This window comes from Lepus europaeus, chromosome 17 (genome assembly GCF_033115175.1).
Source record: "Lepus europaeus isolate LE1 chromosome 17, mLepTim1.pri, whole genome shotgun sequence".
NCBI lineage: Eukaryota > Metazoa > Chordata > Mammalia > Lagomorpha > Leporidae > Lepus > Lepus europaeus.
Window position 1 is genome coordinate 78466187 of NC_084843.1, and position 17513 is coordinate 78483699.

At 43.4% G+C, this 17513-nt stretch overlaps 1 protein-coding gene across 3 annotated transcripts in view; it reads right to left on the bottom strand.

Moving 5' to 3' along the window:
* MAPK8 (mitogen-activated protein kinase 8) overlaps positions 1-17513 on the bottom strand; it is a 114073-nt gene that overhangs the window by 44285 nt on the left and 52275 nt on the right. For all 3 annotated transcript variants that reach the window (XM_062215063.1, XM_062215064.1, XM_062215066.1), the window contains exon 2: positions 626-796. In XM_062215063.1, coding sequence (XP_062071047.1) covers positions 626-747 — 122 coding nt within the window. In that variant the 5' untranslated portion in view covers positions 748-796. The remainder of the gene's footprint in view (positions 1-625; positions 797-17513) is intronic.

Genomic DNA, 17513 nt, shown 5'->3' on the forward strand with positions numbered 1-17513 from the left:
GAGGTTATTAAAGATGTAATTATGCTTGGGTGTGTGGCTTAAATTCCTCCACAAACACTTGTTTATTTTCTAACTTAATGATTCAGAATCATTAGAACTCTCCCAAGAAGTGTTCCACATTTCACTTTATAAGGAATTACACTGATACATAAAGCTTGGGTCTTTTGTAGGAATCAGCTTATAAATCATTTTTAAAGATACTTGTGAGTTCTGAAACACATTCAGAGAGATGATATTAGCTGAGCACGTTCTCCAGGAGGAGGAAATTTCAGTTTCCTTACAGCAGGACAGTGATGACGAAGTGAGACTTCTTAACCAGTTAGCTATGGGAATAGATGTACTATGGAATTAACAAGCATGCCACTTACTCTTTCTTGGTGCATAGATGTGTCTCTACATGGTGTATGACCAAGTATTTTACCATAGTTTACACCTAAAGATGTCAGTGCTAGTTTATAGTTATATTTTATGAATAATAAAAAAGAACATTAATCCCTGAAGAAAACAACTTACCATGTTATAGCTTTAATTTTTATAGTTTTAATTTAATGTGCTGAGGCAAGTTAATTATCTACCAAGGTATCTACAGGAGGAGAAAAGCCTAATTTTGCAAGTGAAAACTTACCAGACTATTCCTTGAGCTCCAGAACCTATAGGTTTTAAATTCTGATATCGCTTCAGGACCGTGAATGTAGAATCTCCGATCTCTACACTATAAAAATTGTTGTCACGCTTGCTTCTGCTCATGATGGCAAGCAATTAATTTAATGGCTTCATCCAAATATCCACCAAGAAGCTGCAAAATGGAAGAAAATGTGACATTAACAAAAAGAATGTTTGATCTTAAAATTTAAGTCTTTACTTTCTGTTTACTGATAGTAACAAAGACTGCTGAGATGTTAGAAGAGCTGTTTCACTGAAAAACACAGCGAGAAAGAAGAACACTACTGAGCCTTGCTTAGCATACACCATACTTAAATGACTGTTTTTTTTAAAGCTTTAATTAACATGAACAGTTTCCCCAACATAGAAGTCCATTGGCATTATTAAAATACTCTTAACTCACCTAAAGATTAAAAAAGAAAGCAAATAATTACAATTAAATGTAAAAGTCGCCTCCAGAGTTTAATATTAAAAACCCATCCTTTCTGTATGTTCGCTAGAGAGCTGTGACAAACGGACAAACTTTCATTCCTCAGGAATAACATTCTTCCTTCGTGTCCAGTGGAAAGAACAGCAAACAGCCAGGTCCCAGGTTGGTTAGCATGCCTTCTTCTTGCCTGACAGACGGGGACACCAAAGTGCTTTCACTGTGAGACAATCTGACCTCCAAAACAACTTCCTGGTGTAATGCCTATGTTGAGGCTGTGACAGTTGAAGAGATAAGAAGCAGGATCGAAAATACAAGATCAAGAAGAGAGAAAGGAGGGCTCAGTGCACCAGTACTTCAAAAAGTATGGAAAATTGAAGTAAATAATAAATATATTTTGGTGCAAAAAATTGAAATTCATGCATAGTTTTCTTTTCTTTTCTTTTTTATTTTTTGACAGGCAGAGTGGACAGTGAGAGAGAGAGAGAGAGAAAGGTCTTCCTTTTGCCATTGGTTCACCCTCCAATGGCCGCCGCGGTTGGCGTGCTGCGGCCGGCGCACCGCGCTGATCCGATGGCAGGAGCCAGGTGCTTCTCCTGGTCTCCCATGCAGGTGCAGGGCCCAAGCACTTGGGCCATCCTCCACTGCACTCCCTGGCCACAGCAGAGAGCTGGCCTGGAAGAGGGACAACCAGGACAGAATCCAGCGCCCCGACCGGGACTAGAACCCAGTGTGCCGGCGCCACAAGGCGGAGGATTAACCTAGTGAGCCGCGGTGCCGGCCAGACCTCTCTCTATATCTGCTTCTGCCTCTCTGTAACTCTGCCTTTCAATAAATAAATAAATCTTTAAAAAATATATGCTAAAGACAACAATAGTAGGGTACTTCAGGAAGTCAGTGGGACAGGATCGGTGCCCCGACCGGGACTAGAACCCGGTGTGCTGGCGCCGCAAGGCGGAGGATTAGCCTAGTGAGCTGCGGCGCCGGCCGCATAGTTTTCTTAATATGCATTTTTACGAACTTTTTTGAACTATCTTTTAGTTTCTTACCTTGCTGGGAACCAAAGAAAAGGGTGAGTAAGTCAAGAGCATGTTTAGGATACACTTCTCTTTCTGCTCAAAGAACCACGGCAAAGAAAGGTTCTCTTTACTCTCAAAACAGAGCAGCGATGTCCACACAAAGTCTGAACAGAACTGTGGCGAGCAGCTGAGCATGGATAGTCACAACTCCCCAGGAGCAGTACAGAGATGCCAGGGTTAAGCAGGCTGCTCTAACCACAGGGCTCAGAGAACCTGACCAGCTTACACTCAGTCGCACAACATTTACTCGAGTACCTGACTCAGCTTATGCCGGGTACTGTGAACTTAGCAGTAATCAGCACCCAGCTCCTGCAGAGCCTGTAGTTAGGCCAGAGAAAGCGACCTTAGGATCATTAATACTTGCCCAGCTGCAATTAACACTGTGACAAGGGTGACGAAGGAAGGGGGCAAGAAGCCAGAGAAGCTTTATGCTAGTCTGGGCTCACAAACTGATTCCCCTGACATGGTGTTTACCCAAGATCTGAACCCTGAGTATGAGTTAACCAGGCAGGGAGAGAAGGGAGCTTCCTAGGCAGCAGAAACAACCTTACAACCTGATGAGTTCTGATACATGTATACAATCCTGCAATCAATACCAAAATCATGAGAAAGAACATCTCCATCACTTCAAAATGTTTCCAATATAGTCCATCTCTGAACACTCCCCCCACAACCTGTAGCCTTCAAATACTTAGCTTTCTCAATCTGCATATAAATTAACCCACACAGCATGTCATTCAGCACAGTGGGTTAAGTCACTGCCCGCAGCAACAGCACCCCACATGTGCACTAGTTTGAGTATGGCTGTTCCACTTCCAAATCAGCTCCCTTAATGCATCTGAGAAAGCAGCGAAAGGTGGCCCACATGGAAGACATGGATGGAGTCCAGCCTCTCTCTTCCTCTGTCTCTGTCTCTGCAACTGTGCCTTTCAAATAAATCAATCTTTGGAGGCCTGTGCAGTGGGGCAGAGGATTAAGCCACCACCTGCAGTGCCAGCATTCCACATGGGAACCAATTTGAGTGCCAGATGCTCCATTTCCAATCCAGCTCCTTGCTAATTAGCCTGAGAAAGCAGCAGAAAGATAGTCCAAGTACTTGGGCCCCAGCACCCACGTGAGAGACCCGAAAGAAGCTCCTGGCCACCATCTGTAATTCTGCCTTTGAAGCAAACAAATAAATAAATAAAGCAAACACATAAATCAACCTTAAATTTTTTTTTTTTTTTGTTTGGCTTCTTTCACTACCCTTAATGCTTCTGAGACACATTCATATTACACTTTTTTTTACCGAGGAGTAGTATTCTACAATGTGTATGTATCACTTGAACATTGTGTTGCTTCCAGTTTGGCGGTTACTATCATGAATGATGCTAGTATAAATATTCACAGTTACTTATTTTTCCCATTCATCTTGGGTAAATACCTCGGACTAGGATTGTTGAGTCTCTTATTTTAGAAAAAATTGCTAAACTCTCCATTTAATTTTTCATCTACACCAACATACGACAGTTCCAGATGCTCCACATTCCAGTGACTGTCACTTAATCTTATCTGTACTAGTGGGTGTACAGAGGTATTTCACTGTGTTTTGCATTTCCCAATAACTAATGCTTCTGAGAACCTTGTCATGGGTTTATCTGACACTCATGTATCTTTCTGGTGAAGTAACTATTTGATTCTTTTACTTATAAAAATGGTTCCTGCTACTGACTTATAATATTTATTTATATATTCTGGATACACATCTTTTATGAGAAATTTTGCAATTATTTTCTGCTACTCGGTGACTTGTCTATCTTCTTACCAGTATCTTTTTTAGAAGACCATTTTATCTTGAAATAATTTTGAACTCACAGAGAATCAGGAGTTAGAAATCTAACCCATGTACTACTCTGTGAACCTGATGTGAGATACAGGGGCCTTCACTGGTAGGCTACACACCTGTCCCTAAAATTGACTTGTATAGGGGCCGGTGCTGTGGATTAGCAGGTAAAGCAGCTGTCTGTGGCACTGGCATTCCATATAGGTTCCGGTTTAAGTATCAGCTGTTCCGCTTCCAATCCAGCTCCTTGCTAATGTGCCTGGGAGAACAACAGAGGATGGCCCAAGTCCTTGGGTCCCTGCACCCACATGGGAGACCAGAAAGAAGCTCCTGGCTCCTGGCTTCAAACTGGCCCAGCTCTGGCCATTGCAGCCATGTGGGAAGTAAACTAGCATATAGAAGACCTCCTCTTTCTCTCTCTCTCTGACTCTGCCTTTCAAATAAATATAAACCTTTAAAAAACTGATTGTATATATTGTCTTTATACTAAGCTCATGTATGTCTTAGCCTTTTCTGTGGATCTTTATGAGATTTTCTACACTAACAAGCTGTTCTACTCCCATTTCCAATTTGGATGCTTTTGAATTCTTTTTCTTGCCCTACTGCTCTAAATAGAATTTCCACACAATGCTGAATAAAAATGATGAAACATCATTCTCTTGCTCCTGATCTTACAGAGAAAGCATTCAGTCTTTCAATTCTAAGTACGATGTGTATCACAGCATTTTATCAGCTATTCTTTAACAGGCTGACAAAGTTTCCTTCAAATTTTATTTTACTGACAGTTTCAAAAATCATTAACAGATACTGACACTAAATTCTGTCAAATTTTTCTACCTACTGAGATAATTACATAGTTTTCTCTCTTAGTTGGTTTATATGATTACATTGATTTTCAAATGTTAAACCAATTTTGCATTCCTAGGATGAATTCCACTTCATCAAAAAGTATAATTCTCTTTCAACATTGATTCATCAGATTAAAATCTAAATGAAGGTTCTTCATCATTTTCATGGAAGACATTGGTCCGCAGTTTTCTATCATACTACGATAATACTGACTTAATAAAAGAGTATTAACAATGCATTTTATGATTTTCTGAAAGCCCTGTATGGAGCTGATACTGTTTCATCCTTAAATGTTCTATAGAAAACCTCAGGGAAACTTTTTAGCATGAGGATTTTGGGTTTTTTTGAGGGAAGATTTTTAACTGTAAGCATAACTTCTTTTATAGATATAGAACTCTTCTTCTTAAATGAGCTTTGGTAGTCTGTTTTTCAAGGAAAGTGCTCATTTCCTCCCAGTTGTCCAATTTAATGTCTACATGATCTGTGGCATCTGGTAAGCTTACAAACAAGTTAAACTAAATAATAATGGGCTTAAAGAGAAAAGAATGAGTTCAGTGTAGTCATATAAACATTACAGGCACCGGAAGTAATTCAGGCAATGCTACAAGGTTCAGAATTAAAGATGGCAGTAAGTCAAGGTGACTTAGAGCTCATCTTGCTTTAAATGTTTATTTTCATCAATTGAAAGGATGGAACGGAGCTGGTGCTGTGGCACAGTAGGTTAAGCCTTTGCCTGTAGTGCGGGCATCCCATATGGGGGCCAATTCAAGTCCTGGCTGCTCCTCTTCTGCTAATGGCCTGAGAAAGCAGTGGAAGACAGCCGAAGGGCTTGGGCCCCTGCAGTGGCGTGGGAGATCTGGAAGAAGCTCCTGCCTCCTGGTTCAGATGGACCTGGCTCTGGCTGTTGCAGCCATTTGGGGAGTAAACCATCAGATGAAAGACCTTACTCTCAGGGCCAGTGCTGTGGCACAGGAGGTTAATCCTCCACCGGCAGTGCCAGCGTCCCATATGGGTGCCGGTTCTAGTCCCGGCTGCTCTTCCAATTCAGCTCTCTGCTGTGGCCTGGGAAAGCAGCAGCAGATGGCCCAAGTCCTTGGACCCCTGAACCTGTATGGGAGACCAGAAAGAAGCTCCTGGCTTTGGATCGGCACAGCTCCGGCTGTTGCGGCCATTTGGGGTGTGAACCATCAGAGAGAAGACCTTTCTCTCTGCCTCTCCCTCTCACCATCTGTAACTCTACCTCTCAAATAAATAGATAAAATCTTAAAAAAAAAAAAAAAAGACTACACTGTCTCTCCATCTCTCTGTAATTAAATAAGATCTTCAAAGAAAAAAAAGGTGAAGGGAAGGAGAAGGGGAGAGGGGGAAGGAGAGGGAGAGGGAGAGCCAGCAATCTTCTATTAGCTGATTCACTCTTACAAAAGTCCCCAGCAGCCAGAGTTGGGCCAGGCAGAAACCAAGAGCCCAGAACTCCATTCAGATCAATTCCATACAGGCCTCCCACGTAGGTGGCATGAACCCAAGTACTTGGGCTATAATTCTCTGCCTCCCATGAACATTACCTAGAAGCTGGATTGGAAGCATGGAGGAGACAGGATTTGAATCACATATTCTGATACAGGATGTAGTTTATCCTGTTCCTGTGGCTACTAACAAACGCCATCTGTGATGGTTACTTTTGTGAGTTAACTTGTCTAGTACATTTTGTGTCCAGATATTTGATCAGACATTATTTTGGGTGTTTTTGTGAAGGTGTTTTGGATGACTTTTTTTTTTTTTAAAGATGTGTTTATTTAATTTGAAAGTTAGAGTTACACAGGGAGAGAAGCAGAGACAGAGTCTTCCACACTCTGGTTCACTCCAATTTCCCACAATGGTCAGAGCTGTGCCGATCCAAAGCCAGGAGCCAGGAGCTTCTTCCTGGTCTCCCACGTGGATGCAGGGGCCCAAGGACTTGGGCCATCTTCTACTGCTTTCCCAGGCCATAGTAGAGAGCTGGATCGGAAGTAGAGCAGCCGGGACTCGAACTGGTGCCCAATATGGGATGCCGGCACTGCAGGCGGCGTCTTTACCCACAACACCACAGCGCCCCCCCCCCCTTTATACAGATGACTTTTTTTTTAAGATTTATTTACTTATTGGAGAGGCAGAGCTACAGAGAGAGGGAGAGGGAGACACAGAGAGACAGAGAGGTCTTCCATCCACTGGCTGGTTCACTTGCCAAACACCGCAATCGCCAGAGTGGGGCCAATCCAAAGCCAGAAGTTTTTCCGGGTCTCCCACGTGAAGGGGCCAAGCACTTGGGCCATCCTCTGCTGTTTCCCCAGGCCATAAGCAGAAAGCTGGATTGCAAGTGGAGCAGCCAGGACTAGAACCAGCACCAATATGGGATGCCAGCACACCACAGGCAGAGGCTTAACCTACTACGCCATAGTGCCGGCCCCTTTGGATGACTTTACCAATGAAACTGATAAACTGAGTCAAGCAGACTGCCCTGCATAATGTGGCTGGCCTCAGCCACTCAGTTGAAGGCTGGAACAGAGTAAAAAGACTGAGGGGCAAGCGTCTGGTGCAGTGGTTCAGTCACCACTTGGAATGCCTGCATCCCATTTCAGAATGCCTGGTTTGAGTACCAGCTGTCCTGCTTCCAAACCAGTTTCCTTCTAACGTGCAGCCCAAGAAGCAGCAGATGATGGCTCAAGTACTACACCATTTGGTCTCCCAGTTCTCAGGTCTCTGGACTCAGACTGCAACTACACCATCAACTCTGCTGGGTCTGCAGCTTGCCAAGTGCAGATCTTGGAACCTATCAGTCTCCATAACCACGTGAGCCAATTCTTTATGACAAATCTCTCTGTAGAGCTACAGTCACTGACATATATATATATATATATATACACACACACACACAGTGTATACATAAGTACCCTATCTAAAATGGTACCCTGCAATTACTCTCTCCCCCCTCACTGTACTTCATTGTTTTCATAGCATTTATCATTTCTGACATCCTATTACATGCTTATTACTTGCTCTATTCAAAGTTCCATGAAAGCATGAGCTTTGCTGTTTTCATGAATGAATCACTAGAGCCTAAAATAGTAGCTGGCAAACAACAGGCATTCAAATAGGTGTGGACTGAATAAAAGAACAAACTAACTAACTTTAAGTTCCCATTATGAACTGCCTGCCATTCTCCTCCTTTCCAGGAGTAATTTATAGGAAAGAGAAACAAAATGATTAATCTCCATGACTTGTTTCTGTAGTGTTCATGTTGGCCACTTTTCATGCCATTAGTCTTGGGTCAGAGGCCTGCCCCAGTCTCATCAGTTATGGGCAGGAGGTAGAACCACATGCTGCTGGACCTATCCAGGGTATGGAATTGCTGCTTCCTCAGCAGTCAGATAACAACCTTTGAAATGACAGCTCTGTATACCGAGGACAGATACCATGAAGGTAGACCCAACTAATGTAGTCTGACCAGACTCTTACAGAAAACACTGAGTTTCCTGGCCTCACAAATAAACCAGGTTATTGTTTCACTGCCAGTATAATGTGCTTAAGTTTAGCATCATTCCTTGTAAGTCCTCAACTGGTCTCCAGATCACTAAATGCATCTATTTCAGTTCCATGAATTTTTCAAAGCTTAATTTTCAATGTTATTTATAATCTTACCCTTTCTCCTTTCCAAAACATGTTATAGCCATTTAAGTCTCTCATAACATATGCTAGTCTTCCTTCCCTACCCTGGGAGACTGACTTCTCAGGGATGTGAAAGTGATGCCCAATCTTGGGCTTTGTGGTTCTGTGGCAAAGTACTGGAGGTGTACTGCAGCCAGCCCAGGCCTGAGCACACTAGGGGCCCACAGGGAGACTGCCTTTATGTTTCACTCACTGCTTCCTTGAGAAACCAAGACTGTTCTCCCATTCTTACTCAATGCATATTATTAAAAGGAAAATTATTTAATAACCTTGTAATTGAACAGATGATGAAGTGAGGGTTATCTTCTTAAAACTGAGGGGAACACGGTAAGACAGAAAAGAGCTCTAGAAAGAAAATGTCTAGTTGGTAACGTCCCAGTTACTTCCTCCCATTTTTATTCTCTTAGTGATGTTTCCCACTGTACTCAGACACCCAGAGGGGTATACTGCTTTGATTTCTTCCCTCACTAGTTCAATTAAGAAGCTGACATGAAATCTCTTCCTTTGCACCTTTTAATAGAGAAGAGGCTACTCAAAATGACTTAATTAAAACACCAAAACACAGGGCTAGCATTTTGGCACAAGTTAAGCCACCTCTTGGGATGGCTACATCCCATATCAGAGGGCTGACTGGTAATGCACCCAGGAAGCAGCAGATAAAGGCTCAAGGACTAACGTTCTTGCCACCCTGTGGGAGACCAGGGTAGAGCTCCTGGCTTCTGGTTTCCTCCTGTCTCAGCCCTAGCTGTTGCAGTCATTTAGGAAGTGAACCAGATGAACGATTTCTCTGTTCCTCTCTCTCTCTCTCACCCTGCCTTTTAAAAACATAAATAAACCTTAAAATAAATACCAAAGTAAAATCAAAGGCAATAATGAAAACTAATAAAAGACCAAGTTGCAATATCCAACCAAGTTGGATAACCTTAGAATTTAACCAATTGACTTCAGACGCTCTTTCACAAAGCTCCCATAATCCCCACAACAAATAAACTATGAATAAGTACTAAGGTTTTAGAAACTTATGAAAACAAAATTATATAAAACCAGTAGGCAGGAATAAACCTTTTAGAATACTTATCTACCATCTCTGAAGTTGAATGAACGTAGTACAAATATTTATTTACTGTCTTTTGGCCTTTTATTTTTTTCATATGTACATTATATATGTATATGTGTATGCATGTGCGTGTATATATTTATATGTATATGGAATATATACATATATTACTTCAAAGACAGACAGAAAGACACAGAGCTCACATCCTCTGATTCACTCCCAAAATGCTTGCATCAGTGGGATTGGGCCAGGCCAAAGCCACAGTGTGGTAGGTTGGGGAAAAGGGGTAGAAGGTGCGCAGAACTCAGAATCCAATCCAGGTCTCCATGTGGGTGGCAGGGACCCAATCACTTGAGTCATCACCACTGCCTCCCAGGGACTGTATGAGCTGGAAGCTGGAATCAGGGATGGAGCTGGAGCTGGAACTCAAACAATTTGTTGATATGAAATACAGATGACCCAAGCAACTTCTTAACTGCATTAGACTTACTGTGTTAAATGCCTGCCCTGTATTTTTCATCTACCTTAGTGATGATCCAATTTAAATATACATAAGGATTAGTGTTCAGAAGTTTGTATGTGTGTCTTGTAAACAAAACATTTTATACTGACTTTTGTGAGGTAAGGAAACTTCAACCATTCTAAGTGTGCCATTACACACTTTCTTTCATTTTTAAAAATGATTTTTTAAAAGATTTATTTATTTGAAAGGCAGAATTACAGAGAGACAGACACCTGCTGGTTCATTCCCCAAATGGCTGCAATGGCAGGGGATAGCCCAAGTCAAAGCCAAGAGCCCAGAGATTCCCAGGTCTCCCACGTGGGTACAGGGGCCCAAGCATTTTAGCCACCTCCTGCTGCTTTCCCAGGCACATTAGCAGGGAGCTGGATTGAAGTGGAGCATGAAGGACTCAACTGGCGCCCATATGGGATGACAGTGCTGCAGGCAGAGGCTTAACCTGCTATGGCACATCACTGGCCCTTAAAAAGGTTTTTTTTTTTTTTTTTTAGGATTTATTTATTTATTTGAAAGTCAGAGTTACACAGAGATAGAAGGAGAGGCAGAGGAGAGAGAGAGGTCTTCCATCCACTGGTTCACTTTCCAACTGACTGCAATGGCCAGAGATGCGCCGATCTGAAGCCAGGGGCCAGGAGCTACCTCCAGGTCTCTTGTGCGGGTGGCAGGGGCCCAAAGACTTGGGCTGTATTCCACTGCTTTCCCAGGCCACAGCAGAGAGCTGGATCAGAAATGGGGCAGCTGGGACTTAAACCAGCGCCCTTATGGGATGCTGGCACTATAGGCAGCAACTTTACCTGCTACATCACAGCATCAGCCACAAAAGATTTTTTTTTTTTAAATTAATTTATTTAAGGGGGAGGAGGGAGGGAGGGAGGGAGGAAGAGAGAGAGAGAGACAGAGAAAGCATCTATTCCCTGGTTCATTCCCCAAATGCTCAGAACAGTTGGCACTGGGCCAGGCAGAAGTCAGGAGCCAGGAACTCCATCCAGGTCTCCCTAGATAGGGAGCAGGAACCTAAATACTAGGGCCATCACCTGCTGCCTTCCCAGGTGCATTAGCAGGAAGTTAAGTCAGATGTGGAGGAGCCAGCACTCTGATGTGGGACACTGGTGACCGAAATAGCAGCTTAATCCACAGTGACAGAACACCTGTCCCACAGTGACTCTTCTAACCCGGTACGTGCTCTTCCATTCAATCCAAAAAACTGGCATATCCAAAATAACCCTAAAATTTTCTGGCATACAATAATTTATGGTAACTTTTAGGCACATGTTTTATTTAAACTAGAGACACTCTAAATGGGACATTTACCATATGGAAAACATGTAGAAATTAAGAGAAAACAGATTCCTATCTGCAAGGGCATAAACTCACTGGGATGGACAGAATTAGCTGTACTATTTTAACTATTAATTGTCTGTAAGACATGAATAGATATTCAAAAGTTAAATTCATGTATGTGATGTTAATACAGTAAGCATTTAAATAATAAGGCTTCTAGATAAAGGTTAGGATTTTATGGGGCTGGCGCCAATGGCTCACTTAGTTAATCCTCTGCCTGCGGCGCTGGCATCCCATATGGGTGCCGGTTTCTAGTCCCGGTTGCTCCTCTTCCAGTCCAGCTCTCTGCTGTGGCCCGGGAAGGCAGTGGAGGATGGCCCAAGTGCTTGGGCCCTGCACCTGCATGGGAGACCAGGAGGAAGCACCTGGCTCCTGGCTTCGGATCGGCGCAGCGCCAGCTGTGGCGGCCATTTGAGGAGTGAACCAACGGAAGGAAGACCTTTCTATCTGTCTATAACTCTACTTGTCAAATAAAAATTTAAAAAAAAGAAAAAAAAAAAGGTTAGGATTTTATAAAAATTAATTCATCTGAGCTCTTTCCTGACAATGCCTTGTAAAGTTTTTTTAAGATTTTATTTATTTATTTGAGAGGTAAGTTATAGACAGAGAGAGGGAGAGACAGAAAGAAAGGTCTTTCATCTGCTGGTTCACTCTCCAGATGGCTGCAATGGCCAGAGCTGGGCTGATTTGAAGCCAGGAGCTTCTTCCAGGTCTTCCAAGTGGGTGCAGGAACCCAAGCACTTGGGCCACCTTCCACTGTTTCTCCAAGCCATCAGCAGAGAGCTGGAATGGAAGAGGAGCAGCCGGGACAGAAACCACTGCTGCGGGCAGAGGCTTACTACTACACCACAGCACCAGCCCCATTCCCCTGTTAATTTGAGACTCTAGTTTTTGGGTTTTTTTTAAAGATTTATTTTATTTATTTGAAAGATAAGGCTACAGAGAGGGGTAGAGCCAGAGAGAGAGGGAGGTCTTCCATCTACTGGTTCACTCACCAGATGACCACAACGGCCAAAGTTGAGCTGATCTGAAGCCAGGAGCTTCTTCCAGGTCTGCCACGTGGGTGGAGGGGCCCAAGGACTTGGGCCACCTTCTACTGCTTTCCCAGGCCACAGCAGAGAGCTGGATCGGAAGTGGAGCAGCTGGGACTGGAACCTGTGCCCATATGGGATGCCAGTACTGCAGGCTTGGGCTTTAACCTGCTGCGCCACAGCTCAGGCCCTGAAATTCTGCTTTCTCCTTTCTCCCTTCTCTACACTACACTCTTACAAAGAGGTTGGGGTCCTACACCCACAGACCTTTTAAGAAAATAGAGGCTAAGTCCTTTAGACATCAGTATAATTAGCAGGTTTCATTAGTTGCCCCAGAGTGCAGAAAGAAATTATTACAGCCAAGAAATGACCTGCCCCCATGCCCCACCCGCCCACCCCCTCAAGTTCCTTTTACTAAAGCACACCAATTTTATCTAGTTTGCCCTCCTTTCTAGGAAAATCTGACCCCACCCACAAAGGGGAAGAAGGAAGCCTGACTGTACTTCTGCAATTGGGTTTTATAAAATCTGGTCATAAAGCAGATTTAATTCTTAACTGAGTTTACAGGTTTACTACATTCCAACCACAAAATGATTCTTGACAATTTCTGTATTTTGAAGATAACAGATTTAACTAACTGGTAACATTTATATAAAATTACTAAGCCTCAGAGCACATTTTGAGACCTCATTCAGATATTCATGTTATTTATTAAACATCTCAATACTTCACAGCTACTTTTTATTCTAATTTGTAATATTACTCAACTTTCCAAATATTCAAGATATTTTCATTTTAAATATAAGAAAAACTCACACTCACACATTTCTACAAAGATTTTTACAAGTTTTCCACAGCAAAGATTGCCTCACTTTAAGACAACTTTCGGGGCCTAGTGGTTAAGATTCAAGTCAAGATGCCTGCATCTCATACGGAAATACCTGGGGTTTGACACCTGGCTGTCGCCCCTAACTCCAGCTTCCTGGGACACAGCCATGATGGCTCGAGTAACTAGGTTCCTGCCGCTCACATGGAGCCCTGAATGGAGTTGCCAGCGTCCATGTGGGTCCTGGCCCAGCTCCAGCAGCTGCAGGCATCTGGGGAGTGAACCACTGGATGAGAGTTCTCTTTCAAATAGATAAAAATAGTAAATAAATAAAAGTACCTTTGTACAATGTACTACACACTAAACTAAATCATCACCTATCCAAAAACTGACCACACAAAATAATTCAGTCCTTAAGCAAAATTCAAATGCTTAACATGTTCTAACAATTTAACTTTTGTAAATTCTTTTACCAATAAGTTTCTCAGAATCACATTCAACCACCATCAGACACCGCCTAAAGCCACAAATTAGGAACAGCAAATGAGAAATGTCCCAGATGTATCTTACAAAGAATTTTATTCATATTAATTAACTCCACATATAATTACTTCTACTTTATCTTGCCAGCAATGTAATTATGATCATAATTTTTAAAAACTGCTAGGTAGGTGTTAGAAAAAATGATTTTGTGACAAACAGCTTTAGGTAATTAACTGTGTCTGTTCCCAGCAGAGGAAAAAAAAAATCACCAAATTTTAGAATAAATTACATTGTTTCACAATCTGAATGCTCAGCAAGTCGGGGAGAAAACCAGCATTTCCATTTGATTGTGATAACCAGATATGACAAATCTAAGCTGAAGACCTGGAAAATGAATAGAAAGTTCAATTATCCAGCTACAACCTATACCAACCACTCAGATTCAATTTTATATTCTATGTCTTCTTCAAGTTGTCCTTCTCAGGATAAAACCTGAGTCATAAAAATCTTTTTTCCACTACCAACAAAGTAACAAAGACCAAAAACTAAAAACATAAGATTTTTTTAGAAATACATGAATCCTGGGGCCAGCGCTGAGGCATAGCAGGTAAAGCCGTTGCATGCAGTGCCGGCATCCCATTTGAGAGCTGGTTCAGGTCCCAGCTGCTCCACTTCTGATCCAGCTCTCTGCTGTGGCCTGGGAAAGCAGTGGAAGACGGCTCAAGTCCTAGGGACCTTGCACCCACACAGGAGACCTGGAACAAGCTCCTGGCTTTGGATCGGCGCAGCTCCAGCTGTTGTGGCCAATTGGGGAGTAAACCAGCAGATGGAAGACCTCTCTCTTTCTCTCTGCCTCTCCTTGTGTAACTCTGACTTTCAAGTAAATAAACAAATCTTTGGGGCCGGCATGGCACAGCAAGTTAAAGCCCTGGCCTGAAGTGCTGGCATCCCATATGGGCACCAGTTCTAGTCCCAGCTGCTCCTCTTCCAATCCAGCTCTCTGCTATGGCCTGGGAAAGCAGAAGATGGGCCAAAGCCTTGGGTCCCTGCCACCCATGTGGGAGACCCAGAAGAAGCTCCTGGCTCCAGATTGGCACAGCTCCGGCTGCGGATGGAAGATCTCTCTCTCTCTCTCTCTCTCTCTCCCTCTGTCTCTCTCTCTCTCTCTCTCTCTCAGTCATCAACTGTTGCCTATGAGGCAGAGACCTGGAGTGACAGGCTCTTATCACTCACAGATTCATTATGTTTGGTAATCTGTGTGGGCTTCTGAGAGGGGCGTATCTTTCCCATGTTTGAATGTTTAAGAGCGGCGCGCCATGCCACCTCTAGCCAAAGGAAAGACACGCACAGCACTGCTGCCATAACAAAGCAAATTCCTAGCACCTCAGCGGCTGATGGCATTCTGCAGGGGTTCCCTACATTAAGACAAAGAGACAGTGGTGTATCAGATCGTATGTATGTCCTGTGCTTAGTGGGGGACTTCCTTGATTCGTTAGGTCAAGGCCGTACGCCCACACGGTGTCTCCAGAGTGTCACCTCTCTCGAGTGAGGGAAGATGACTTGGTTCCGAATTCTGGGATGATCAGTCCCTGTGTGAATCCGCCAGGCGAACCGAAAGTAAAAGGAGGAGCCGAGAAGCGGTGTTAACTTCTGGGCGGTGTGTGCCTAACCTGGAGTCAGGACAAAGACAAGGAAAGGAGTGTAGGAGGGGGTTCTGTGCTCACCCTCACAGAACCGAATAGCACACAAAACACCGAGGGGCCTACTTGCCGAAATCAAAGGGGGACATCGCCGAGTTTGACACGCTCTCTCTCAGTCAGGTTGGCACGGCAGATGTTGACGTTTATACGTTGTGAGAGGAGGAGTGTGGTGGGGACAAGAGGCACGGAGTCACCACACAGACCCCAGGAGTCAGGTGAAAGCAGGCCTGAGGCAAGTAGCCTGCAGACTCGTTTATTTCAGTTGCTACAGCTGCTTATATAGCCAAGGCAGCCAATCCGGTCAAGGGGTGGTCTATGCCCTAACTAATCACATCCTGTTACCAGGCAGTTTCCAAAGCCATCCAATCACAGCATGTTGCCAGGCAGGCTCTGTTGTCATGTGGTTTCTGAAACCATCCAATCACAGGCTGTTGCCAGTCAGGCTCCATTGTCATGTGGTTTCCAAAGCCATCCAATCATAGCCTGTTGTCAGGCAGTTTCTGTTGCCAGAGGCCATCTTGGCATGGCCTTCTCATTCCACCACACTTCCTCATCATCTATTTTTTCAATTTCAACAATATCTGTTTCAAATTGTTCCCCTCCTCCTTAAATCTTGAACCCCACCTTATCTGTAGAGCAGGGGCAGGGAACCATTTCCCACCAAGGGCCATATGTATATCTGTAGCATCATTCATGGGCCCTACAACATTATCAACTTAAAGATTAGCCTGCTGTAGATTTATTGAATTTCGAGCCCTGCCTGAGGCTGCCTTGGAAGGGCCAGACCAAATGGTTTTGATGGGCTTTGTATGGCCTGGACATTCTCCATCCTGTATAGATAATTTCAACCAATTCTTAGAGAAAATAAGTCAGGAAATATCTCAACTTTGAGTCATTAAACCGGCCACCCCATATATACTTCTGTTTTATTCTTCGCCATTTCAATGCTATGAAACTCTCCTGATCTTGCTCAACTGATTATTACACTTTCTCCTAGCACTCAAGTACAGTCAAGACCCTGCAGTTTTAAAAAATACATACCCACACTTACTAAGCTTACTTCACTGCATAACCACTTCTAGCTGCAGGCTCCTCTGTCTCCTTCTCATGGCCAAATTGCTTAAGTATTGCTAATATTTGGATCTCTTCACCTCCCAGAGTCCTCAATTCTGTTTCTATTTTCACCAGTCCCATTAAATTCACTCAACAAGGTCATCCACAAGCTCAATGTTCTGAAACTCAACAGAATTTTACTTTTTCTTTCTGCCCAGCAGCACCTGATCCTGCTGACCACATTCTCTTTTCTGAAACACTGCATACTTCTGATTTTTCTTGACCTTTTGCATTCCTTCCAAGTCTCCCTTGTAAGGTCCCCTCACCCCTCAAACTAGCTCTCCTATGAGATTCTCTTCAAGGCTATCTTGGCCTCTTCTCTTGTTACATGTTCCCAGGGCAATCTGATACCCTCTCATAGTTTCAATTATAAACTATAAAGAATTCCTAAACTGTGGAGTTTTTCCTCTGCTGTAGATGAATAAATTTGAATATCTACTAGTTATCTCCACTTAGATGTCACAACACTACCTAAAACTGTGCTTGTGCAGAAAAGAACCCTCCAGCCCTCTCAAAACCCACCAAATTTGCTTCCCTGTGTTCTTTCCGGCTCAGGGATTACTATCATCACTCATGCAGTATTCAAGTCAGAAACAGAGACGCTTCTGACTCTCATCCTCCCACATCCAATGTACCACGAAACTCTGGAGGTGCAACCCTGAAGCTACCACAAATCTGTTTTCTTCTTAGCACCCTAACACAGGCCAACATTATCTACTGCCTGGATTTTGTATCTAAAGGGGCTCCCTGCCTCTAATTCCCTTCTTCACTCTGCAGAGTTGCTTCCTTCTGAGAATCTATCCAGCCCAGGACTCACAGAACCACCTTAACTGTGAGAAGAGTGGGCTCTGAAGCAGTAACCTTTGTATTACATGACCCTGCTCTTCTAGCCACAGCTAA